At 46.0% G+C, this 11,605-nt stretch overlaps 1 protein-coding gene across 1 annotated transcript; it reads left to right on the top strand.

Moving 5' to 3' along the window:
- Positions 1–600: 600 nt before the first annotated feature.
- On the top strand, positions 601–8,652 carry DPH3 (diphthamide biosynthesis 3). The gene is made up of 3 exons (XM_044286917.1): positions 601–770; positions 3,445–3,519; positions 8,278–8,652. Exons 1-3 carry the CDS (start codon positions 663–665, stop codon positions 8,344–8,346), a joined length of 252 nt encoding a protein of 83 aa, XP_044142852.1. The 5' UTR covers positions 601–662; the 3' UTR covers positions 8,347–8,652.
- The last annotated feature ends 2,953 nt before the right edge of the window (positions 8,653–11,605 follow it).

The following is an 11,605-nucleotide window of genomic DNA, read 5'->3' as shown; positions in this document are numbered from 1 at the left end:
ATTGCAATGTCCCAAAAAGCCTGTACTATTAAAATTTAAAAATATTTATCCCATATAGTTAACAGCATAACAGAAAAAAATGAATTGCATGCCATAAATAATGGTGGCATTAGAAAGTACAGCTTGTCACGCAAAAAATAAGCCCTCGTACAGCTATGTGACTGGAAATATTAAAAGGTTATGGCACAGGGGATATAGGGAAGAAATATGAAAACGCAAAAACAAAAGAAAAAAACAACCTCTGGTAGTGAAAGGGTTAAAGGCTTTGTCTATTCATAATGGGTGTTTTCACAAAAATATTTGTGGTTTTGTTGTGTGGTAATTGTCCATGCGGCAAAAGATTTTTTCTTATCTTCCCCTTTAAGGAAATATGACCTAAAAACCAAGACCATATTGTGAACAGGACATTGAATGCTTGTCTGGTTACTGGGCTCTAAGTGTTATCAGTCACTGGAGAGGTTACAGCTCTATTCCATGGCGGGGACAGGCGCCGCCTAGCTGTAACCCAGGGGAATAGCGCGTGGCCGCCAGAATTAAAAATGGCCGACTGTATACGTTGGGAATGACGTATTCATTCGGCGACAGGGCGGTGACGTGTAGATCCGGCGCAGACCACGCTCGGTGCCGGGTGTGTCAGGGTGTTCTCTCTTGCCAGCGCCGGGATGGCGGTGTACCACGACGAGGTGGAGATCGAGGACTTCGAGTACGACGAGGACACGGAAACGTATTATTACCCCTGTCCCTGTGGAGATAGATTCGCCATCACCAAGGTACAGCAGCGGTTACCCGGTGCCTCAGGGTCGGTCCGTCATTAGCCCACGGAAGTCTTATGGATCAGGGCTTTCCTGGTGGTTTAAAACAAAGTAAAAAATAATCAGAATCGGAATACTTGTTTAGTTGGTGGTATGTTGTGTTGTAACCGCAGTGATGTCAGCATGTCACACGTGAATGAGACGGTGTCGCCCGTGACCGCGCCGTGAGTGGTGACGGTGTCGCCCGTGACCGCGCCGTGAGTGGTGACGGTGTCGCCCGTGACCGCGCCGTGAGTGGTGACGGTGTCGCCCGTGACCGCGCCGTGAGTGGTGACGGTGTCGCCCGTGACCGCGCCGTGAGTGGTGACGGTGTCGCCCGTGACCGCGCCGTGAGTGGTGACACTATGGCCTGTTTTCTACAGATTAACTGCTGTTCTAAAGCCACCACGAGCCTCACTTTAGCTCCATGTGGAGCAGTTATACATCCAGCTCTGCAGATTTTAAAATCCATATGTAGCACAGCCTGACCGCCCATTCTACTTTGCAGCGACAGAACCGCGTCAGCGTATGGCCACACTAGGAAGAGTTTTCCTATTTGATGCAGATTGGCGCGGATTTCCACAGTGTAGATTGACAGGCAGGTCAGTTTCTGCTTCAGATTGTTTCTGGAGTTTATGCGGAGACTTGTTAGAATCTCATCCACTTTGCTGGTAAAACGCTGTAGATTTCCTGCATGCAGATCTGCGGCAGTAAACGCACACCGTGGGGGAGGTTTATCAAAACTGGCTTAGTTGCCTATAGCAACCAATCAGATTTCACCTTTCATTTTCCAAATGAAAGGTGGAATCTGATTGGTTGCTATGGGCTACAAAGCCAGTTTTCCTCTCAGCCAGTTTTGATAAATCTCCCTCACTGTCGCTGAATAGATTTGGGGCTATTCCAATGGCCAGTTTCACACAAGTGTATTCAGTCTGGGGAAACGCGCCCCATGTGGACAGAGCGCTGCCCCTCTGAAGTGAACTTGCAGCATCTTAATGATTTATGCTGCTGTATGCTCCTTCTGGACGGCAGGTCTGCTGAACTGTAGTCGCATAATGTGAGACGGAATCATGGTACTGCGAGTTCACTTCATAGTAGCAGTGTCCAGTCCAGGAAATACAATCGCCACACGGAATAGGCTTGTGGGAAACTAGCCTAAGGGCGTTATCTAAATGTCCCTTGGCTCTTCACCCTTTAAAGGGAACCTGTCACCAGGATTTTGGGTATAGAGCTGAGGACATGGGTTGCTAGATGGCCGCTAGCACATCCGCAATACCCAGTCCCCATAGCTCTGTGTGCTTTTATTATGTAAAAAAACAATTTGATATATATGCAAATTGACATAAAAGAGTCATCTTACTTGTGTGACCAGAGAAGAGTCATATTTTCAAACTCTGACTCATCTAAGGTTAATTTGCATATGTATGAAATCGGTTTTTATACACAATAAAAGCACACAGAGCTATGGGGACTGGGTATTGCGGATGTGCTAGCGGCCATCTAGCAACCCATGTCCTCAGCTCTATACCCAAAATCCAGGTGACAGGTTCCCTTTAATCCCTATACCAGGATCTGGACTTTTCTGCAGGGAAACCACCACACCTCTACCTCTTGAAGTAGTATCTGTTCAGTGACAGCTGACCCAGGAGACACCAGTGCGTGGCACCATGGGGACAGGCTAGAGTGTAGCCAGCGGACCAGCCATGGTCAGGGCAGGCAGAGTTTGTTCAATTAGATATTCAAGCAGTAAGCCAGCGCTGGCAGCTCAGGGTAAGTATAGGAGTCAGGCAGTGGTCAGGTCAGGCAGCAGAGGGTCAGTATGGGAGTCAGGCAGTGGTCAGGTCTGGCAGCACAGGGTTGAATCTGGTAAACAGGCAGAGATCAAGCCACGGGAAAACAACGCACCCTCACATTAGACCTATTGCTCAGACACTCTACCACGGAACTCTTAAAAAAGCCATTGGCTGGGAACAAATTTAGCCGCTCGCACACCCTAGGGAAGCAGGATGTAGCAGGTAGGAGACAGTGTGGGACCAGAGCAGACACACACCAGTGGTGGGGACCAATCCTGGACTGTGCTACAGGAGAGTATGATGGTGACCGCCAAGAGCAAGGAGAAGCCGACGGACCACCAGCATTACCTTGCGATTTTGACATGTGTGAGGGATGTTTCCTCTTTGAGGCCTTTTCACATACCGTAATCGGCCAGCAGTACTTGTGAACGGAGGGCATTTACACCCCATTCACAAATTCTGGAGAAAGTCTGTGTGGAACACGAATGTGCTGTGGATTTTAAAATGCAGCATGTGTTAATTATTCCCGGGTATTCTAGACAAAATAGCCACAGATTAGCTATATTTAATACAATGGGGCTAATCCGAGTGCGAATCCAACAACCAATCAGAGGCAGAAAAAAGTAAAAATTTGGGTAAATCTGTGCAATGTGAACATGGCCTAAGTGGGAGAAAAACTAATGGACCTCAAAGGTGCTTTCAGGCCAGTGCCCTGGATGTGATAAGTCCGTTGCCTGCATGTATACCAGAGAAGCCCCTGTTATCGGTCACGAGCAGTCCTGCCAGTTGTCTTTTATTGCATTACATTGTGCAGGTTACAGTATTGGTGACTTTTGTGTCTATTGCATCATGTGTTTTAGGAAGACCTGGAAGATGGAGAAGAAGTTGCGACTTGCCCGAGCTGTTCATTACTTGTGAGAGTAATCTATGACAAGGTGAGGACTGGTTACATGTCGCCATATTGCGTCTACCTTTTATCACGGGCACCAGCCATGTGCGCTCCACTTGGCAGTGCAGATCCGTTTACTTAAATGAGTCTGCAACCCGCATGTTGCAGGCAGAGATAGGAAGTCAGTGGGTCTGCATTGCAATTAGGCGTGCACGCGGCCAGTGTTCATATTTTGTAGATACGCGGTTTGAGGTCTGCAAAATGGGCACGGCCTTGTCAATACACCCTTAAAGGGAGTCTTTCACCTAAAATCACCATTACACTAACATCAGGATCTCCATTACATTCCCCATATTAGAATGCTACCTTCCATATTGCTGTCCATCGCCGATTTTTCTCAGAAAAACACTTTTATTCAATATATTAATTAGCTTCTGAAGGTGCCCAGGGGTGGTGTGCATGCGGCCGGTGCCCAGGCCCCTCGGTGCTCTTCATACGAAACCCTTCCCCTTTCACCCCTTTTGGTTCTTCTGATTACGTCTTCCTCTTAGTGAGAAATCCAGCGCCTGTGCACTTCATTCCCCATTATGGGCAGAGGCACGAGGCCGGTTAGATCGGGATGTACAGGCCGGCACATGCGCATTAAACGCTCTTGTGTCTCCTTTGCCCATAATGGGGAATGAAGTGCGCAGGCGCGGCGAATCTGTTGAACGGCGCTGGATTTCTCACTAAGAGGAGGACGTAATCAGAAGAACCTAGGGTGGGTGAAAGGGGAGGGGTTTCGTATGAAGAGCACCGAGGGGCCTGGGCACCGGCCGCATGAACACCACCCCTGGGCACCTTCAGAAGCGAATTAACATATTGAATAAAAGTGTTTTTCTGAGAAAATCGGCGGTGGACAGCAATATGGAAGGTAGCATTCTAATATGGGGAATGTAATGGAGATCCTGATGTTAGTGTTCTATAATGGTGATTTTAGGTGAAAGACTCCCTTTAATAGGATTCCTGATCATCAACTCTCTATTGCTGGATTAAAGAGGTTCTGGGACAATGGAAATGCTGCAGTATCGCAATAGAGGATTCTTGTAACTTGTCGTGGCACCTTCGCCCTTGTGGTTGGTGGGGGTCCCAACAGATGGCCAAGCACTGTTCACATCCTACCATTACAGATCAATACTACTAGCAGAGAACCCTGTTTAAAGGGGTTTTCCAGAAGTAGAATATTGACGACCGATCCTCCAGGTAGGTCATCAATATCTGCTTGGTGGAAGTCCAATTCCCACCAATCAGCAGCTGTTTGAGGAGGTCACGTGATCTTAGGCCAGTGATGTCACTTTCGCCCATCACATGGTCTGCTTGCAGCTGAATCGCATTCAAGTAAACGATGCCTGGGCTACAATACCTAACACAACCACTATAAGGGTCCCCTCACAGGACTGTATTTTTGGTCCGCATCTGATCTGCCTACAGACAGCACACTGTGTGATGTACGCATCTGTGTGTCTTTTAGGCCTAGTTCACACTTCAGTGTTTGATCAGTGATTTCCATCAGTGATTTTGTGAGCCAAAACCAGAAGTGGAGCCTCCATAGACATTAGGTAGAAGGGAAAGATCTGCTCCTGTTCTATGTTTAGAGTGGCACCTGGTTTTGGCTCACAAATCACTGATGGAAATCACTGACCAAACACTGAAGTGTGAACGAGGCCTTACGCAGCTCCGCAAAAAAGTTAGAACATGTCCTATTTATGTTCTTTTTGCAGAACGAGGATAAGCATTTCTAACGTAGGGCAGAATGTGCAGAGACGTGTCTGGTATCCGTGTTTTGTGGATCCGTAGGTCTTGTGAATGGACCCTAACATTGTTCTGCACTGTGCCTGGTATCCTGGAGCGCAGTGGCCTCTTAAAACAGATGATCAGGGGGGTGCCAGATATTGGAACCCCTCTGATAAGATATTGGTGACCTATCCTGAGGACAGCATTAATGTTGTACTCCTGGAAAACTCTTGTAATGGGATTTCATTGTATTTATATTAGTTTGCAGTATGGCCTTCCATGTCTGAGGCAGGCACTTCTACCCTGTGACTCCACATCATATCTTAGCTAGACTCTTAAAGACTAAAGGCTGTTTCACATGAGCGAGTCCATTGCGGTAATCGCGCTCCGTGTGGGAGTGTGATCCTCTGTTCTGGACTTGCAGGAGCGCACAGCATTATCATGGTTTATAATGCTATGTGTCTGTGCAATCATAGTGACATAAAGCTGTCAGTATGATTCTGTACAAATAAGGCCATGCAGAGACGCATAGCATTATAAACCATGATAATGGTGTGCGCTCCTGCAAGTCCAGAGCTGAGGATCACACTCTCTCACACTGAGCGCGATTCCCGCAATGGGCTCGCTCGTGTGAAACGGCCCTTAGGTCATGCCACTTAGGTGATGCAGCATCTAAGGGGTAGCCAGGATCAAAACGATCAAGCACTCCCACAGCATTTTTTTATTCTCCGATCTGTTTAGAAAGGTACATTTTGTAAACTGAAGGTAATGTTACCCATGGTTTTCGTCCTCTGTTGTGTCATGTGACTGACACTGCGTCTTATGTGTGGACAGGAAGTCAGTTCCTCCATTCATTCCTATGGGAGAATAGATGTCAGTGTCTTAGGCTATTTTCACCCTTGTGGCAGTGTGATCCGGCAAGCAGTTCTGTCGTTGGAACTGCCCGCCAGATCTGCCGATCTGGATGTGACTAAAAAGCATTTGTGAGACGCATCCGGATGCGGATCCGTCTCGCAAATGCATTGCAAGAACGGATCAGTCTCTCTGCTTGTCATGCGGACAGACGGATCCATCTACTATGTTTTTTCACAGATCCGGCATTACGGTATTTTGAATGCCGGATCCGGCACTAATACATTCCTATGGGGAAAAATGCTGTATCCGGCATTCAGGCAAGTCTTCAGTTCTTTTCGCCGGAGATAAAACCGTAGCATGCTACGGTTTTCTCTTTTGCCTGATCAGTCAAAACGACTGAACTGAAGACATCCTGATGCATCCTGAACGGATTACTCTCCATTCAGAATGTATGGGGATATGCCTGGTCAGTTCTTTTCCGGTATAGAGCCCCTGTGTGACAGAACTCTATGCCGGAAAAGAAAAACGCTAGTGTGAAAGTACCCTTAGGAATGAAGAGAAACTGACTTCCTGTCCACACATAAGACGCTGTGTCGGTCACATCACACAGCTGAGGACCACAAGGCATTGGATAAAGCACAAATAAAATAATTTTATTATATATATCTTTTTAATAGGCGACAGAATAAAACATTTAGTGTGAGCTCTTCTTTAAGATCCCAGCTGACGCCTGTGCTGTAAATGTGTGCTACATGGCTTACTGCTCCGATGCTTCTGCCATTCATTTATAACAGTGTGGGAACGGCTGGTGTTTTGTCCTAGAAGAAAGCGGGCATGTTTCCTAAGGCCTCTTTCACACGGGCGTCATGTTTTTTGCCCGGATAAGAGGCGGGTGCGTTGCGGGAAAATGCGCGATTTTTCTGCGCGAGTGCAAAACATTGTCATGCGTTTTGCACTCGCGTGAGAAAAATCGCGCATGTTTGGTACCCAACCCGAACTTCTTCACAGAAGTTCGGGCTTGGGATTGATGTTCTGAAGATTGTATTATTTTCCCTTATCACATGGTTATAAGGGAAAATAATAGCATTCTGACTACAGAATGCTTAGTATAATATTGCTGGAAGGGTTAAAAATAATAAAAAAGTTAACTCACCTTCTCCTCTTGTTCGCGCAGATGCCACTCTGTTCTTTAGCTGTGGACTGAATGACCTGAGGTGACGTCAGATCACATGCTCCAATCACATGGTCCATCACCATGGTGATGGAGCATGTGATCTGACGTCATCAAAGGTCCTTTAGCCCACAGATAAAGAACAGACCGGCATCTGCGCTAACAAGAGGAGAAGGTGAGTTAACTTTTTTATTATTTTTAACCCCTCCAGCACTATTATACAAAGCATTCTGTATTCAGAATGCTATTATTTTCCCTTATAACCATGTTATAAGGGAAAATAATACAGTGAATAGACTGTCACCTAGAACCCATGCGTGAAAATCGCACCGCATCCGCACTTGCTTGCGGATGCATGCGATTTTCACGCAACCCCATTCATTTCTATAGGGCCTGCGTTACGTGAAAAACGCACAAAGAGGAGCATGCTGCGATTTTCACGCAACGCACAAGTGATGCGTGAAAATCACCGCTCGTGTGCACAGTCTCATAGAAATGAATGGGTCAGGATTCAGTGCGGGTGCAATGCGTTCACCGCACGCATCGCACCCGCACGGAAAACTCGCCCGTGTGAAAGGGGCCTAAGGCTTGCTTCACATCTGCGTTAAGCGGAGCTCTAGCTGCAAACAGGCAAATATGTTGGGGAGCAGCAAGATCTGCCTGTCCCTGTTATAGTGAATGGGGCCGGACAGAATTCTAGCAGCACGGTTGCACCCGGCAGGGATGGATCCGGGCCGGAACAGCCTGCCAGATCAGCTTAAACGCACATGTCAGCCTTAAAGGGTTTGTGTCACTTCAGCAAATAGCATAGCATCTATATTGCTTCCTTTACTTGCTGGATTTATTTTTCCTTCACATTATACACTGCTCGTTTCCATGGTTACGACCACCCTGCAATCCATCAGCAGTGGCCGTGCTTGTGAGACAACCCCTTTAATGACATAAAATGGGAAAATCTTTTTTATTTTTATTTTATAGAATGTTTGTTATTTTCTTTTATTACAGGATGAGTTTATGAAAGGAGAGGTAGTCCCTGAACCTGCGTCCAGCACAACCGAGCTCCTAAAGTGCTGACTCCTATCTGTTTCTACCGGACACCAGACCACAGCTTCTGAAGGGGTCCAGCTTTTACTGAAGGCGTGGGTGCTTATTTTTTTTTATTTTTAACAAACCCAGAACTTTAAGTCACTTATGTGCATTGGACTTATTGAAATGCTCAGAGGCATGAGACTGGCCTGAAGACCGGTACACTGCATGAGGACCTTATCTGAGGTTTCATCTGCTTGGTTTGGATTTCCATATATACTGACATTACAAACCGCGAAGATATTAAATGCAACCTGTTTATATTTATTTTAATAAAAATATATTTTTATGGTATCTGAGTTGTTTGTTTGTTTTTTTGTTTGCACAGCGCACAAGTAATCGGGGTGAATTCACACATGTCAGATTTGTTCCAGAAATTTCTGCAACTGTTCCATCCATCTAATTGGGGTTTGTATAAATCCATGGAACTGATCTTAAGTTGCAGAAATTTCCGTGACAAGTCTTTGCTGTCTGTCAGATATTCACCAGGAGTATTTACGGTCTCGGATGGCAGTCTATACCGCAGGATAGCTTACACCGCTAATAGGCTCCCATTGTGGGGAAAGAAACGTATGCCTGGTAGGTTATTTATTTTTCTAGTGGACGCCTCCATATAGGAAAGTGCAGCAGAATACACTTTGCAATATAGTTGAAAAAAAGGTACACCAATATGCATCACCCCAAAATATGCCAAACGCCTGGGCCCTACATTCAGAATATGCAGCAGGAGTTTTTCCGGCGCATCCACCAAACATAGGTGTGGACAGCGATACTGGCAGTGGTCATACTTGAGCATACGTGGATCAAAAGTCCTGTGAAATCCCAGTAAGGGCTCGTTCAGATGGCTCTATGTGTTTTGCGGATCTGCAAAATATGGATATCTGCCCGTGTGCGTTCTGCAATTTGCGGACCGCACATGGCCGTCACTCGCATAGAAAATGCCTATTTTTGTCCGCAATTGTGGACAAGAATAGGTCATGCTCTATATTTTTTGCGGGGCCGCGGAATGGAACAACTCATCTTTTGCGGCCCCAATGAAATGAATGGGTCTGCACCCGTTCAACAAAAATGCGAAACAGAACATAACGCCATCTGAATGAGCCCTTTAGACTGTTTTTTTTCATGCATCTGGTCTCTTGAGTTTTTTTATTGGCTAGCACACTGAACAAATCTTTTTTTATGGAGTTATGCACACATTCATATTTTATTTTTATTTTTTTGGGGGGGAGGATCCAAGTGGCCATTCTGCAAATTATAGAACATATTCTATTCTTGTCGCTACTGCAGATGATAATGGCCCTTTCTATTAATGGGAGTGAGAAAAATATAGAATGCAACCTGAAGGTAACTACATTTTGGGGATCCCTTGTTTGTGGACTGAAATATGGACATGGCTGTGTGCATGAAGCATTAGGGTGCTAAAGTGTGAAGATTCAGTTTTGTATCTATCCATATTGTTTCTGTTAGAGCCATTGTGGCCTGTGAATGAACTGAAGATTAGTCTGGAATAGTATGTGGAAGGGAGTTATACTTCGTGTGAATATATTTTAAAGGCTGTTTTGGGGATTTTGACTCACTGGCAGACCTGGGATTTGGCCACTCCAAGATACGGGTGATGGCAGATGAACTACACGCATGGCCCTTTATACTGTGCATGTCCTGGATACATTACACTAGTGACAGAAGCTTTTTGTTTAAACAGTATAAGGGCTTATGCCAATTGTCGTGTGCATGAGCCCTAAAGCTGTAACCCAATCAAGTCAGAAGATCCTATGGGGAGATGGTATATGTAGGGACCTAATCAGTGTTTTCCCAGCTGATGTCGCTGTCAGATGATAACTCCATTGGTGATGTACGTACCTTCATTCTGGATGTAGTCAGGACTCCAGTTGACGTGTTGATGTAATTGTGTATTATGTTCTTTATCCTTTGTATATAGATAAGTGCAAAAGAAGGACATTATATCACTATATATATATATATAAATATACACTGCCTGTCCAAATAAGTCGCCACCTGGATTTAACTAAGGCTGCTTTCACACTAGCGTTCGGGTTTCCGTTCGTGAGCTCCGTTTGAAGGAGCTCACGAGCGGACCCGAACGCAGCCGTCCAGCCCTGATGCAGTCTGAATGGAGGCGGATCCGCTCAGACTGCATCAGTCTGGCGGCGTTCAGCCTCCGCTCCGCTCGCCTCCGCACGGACAGGCGGACAGCTGAACGCTGCTTGCAGCGTTCGGGTGTCCGCCTGGCCGTGCGGAGGCGTGCGGATCCGTCCAGACTTACAATGTAAGTCAATGGGGACGGATCCGTTTGAAGATGCCACAATGTGGCTCAATCTTCAAGCGGATCCGTCCCCCATTGACTTTACATTGAAAGTCTGGACGGATCCGTCCCAGGCTATTTTCACACTTAGCTTTTTTTAGCTAATATAATGCAGACGGATCCGTTCTGAACGGAGCCTCCGTCTGCATTATTATGGGCGGATCCGTTCAGAACGGATCCGCCCGAACGCTAGTGTGAAAGTAGCCTAAGCAAATAGTTACGAGCCTCCTATTGGATAATTAATGCATGGGCGATTATCTTTCAGCTGGCAACAAGTTATTTAACCCCAACTGGTGCAATGAGTTGCTTCTCATTTCTTATATAACCATGTCGAAAGACACATCTCGTGGTCGTGGAAAAGATGTCTGTTTGAGAAGTGGTCAAATCATTGGCATGCATCAAGCAGAGAAAACATCTAAGGAGATTGCAGAAACTACTAAAATTGGGTTAAGAACTGTCCAACAGATTATTAAAAACTGGAAGGACAGTGGGGACCCATCGTATTCGAGGAAGAAATGTGGCGGGGAAAAAAAAAATCCTGAATGATCGTGATCGGCAATCACTTAAACGTTTGGTGAAATCAAATCAAAGAAAACCAATAGTAGAACTCAGGGCTATGTTTAATAGTGAAAGTAAGAGCATTTCCACATGCACAATGTGAAGGGAACTCAAGGGATTGGGACTGAACAGCTGTGTAGCCGTAAGAAAACCACTAATCAGTGAGGCAAACCAGAACAAAAGGCTTCAATTTGCTAGGAAGCATAAAGATTGGACTCTGGAGTAATGGAAGAAGGTCATGTGGTCTGACGAGTCCAGATTTACCCTGTTCCAGAGTGATGGGCGCATCAGTGTAAGAAGAGAGGCAGATGAAGTGATGCACCCATCATGCCTAGTGCTGACTGTACAAGCCTGTGGGGGCAGTGC

Source organism: Bufo gargarizans, chromosome 3, assembly GCF_014858855.1.
Source record: "Bufo gargarizans isolate SCDJY-AF-19 chromosome 3, ASM1485885v1, whole genome shotgun sequence".
Classification (NCBI taxonomy): domain Eukaryota; kingdom Metazoa; phylum Chordata; class Amphibia; order Anura; family Bufonidae; genus Bufo; species Bufo gargarizans.
This window is presented reverse-complemented; position numbering and strand designations above follow the sequence as displayed.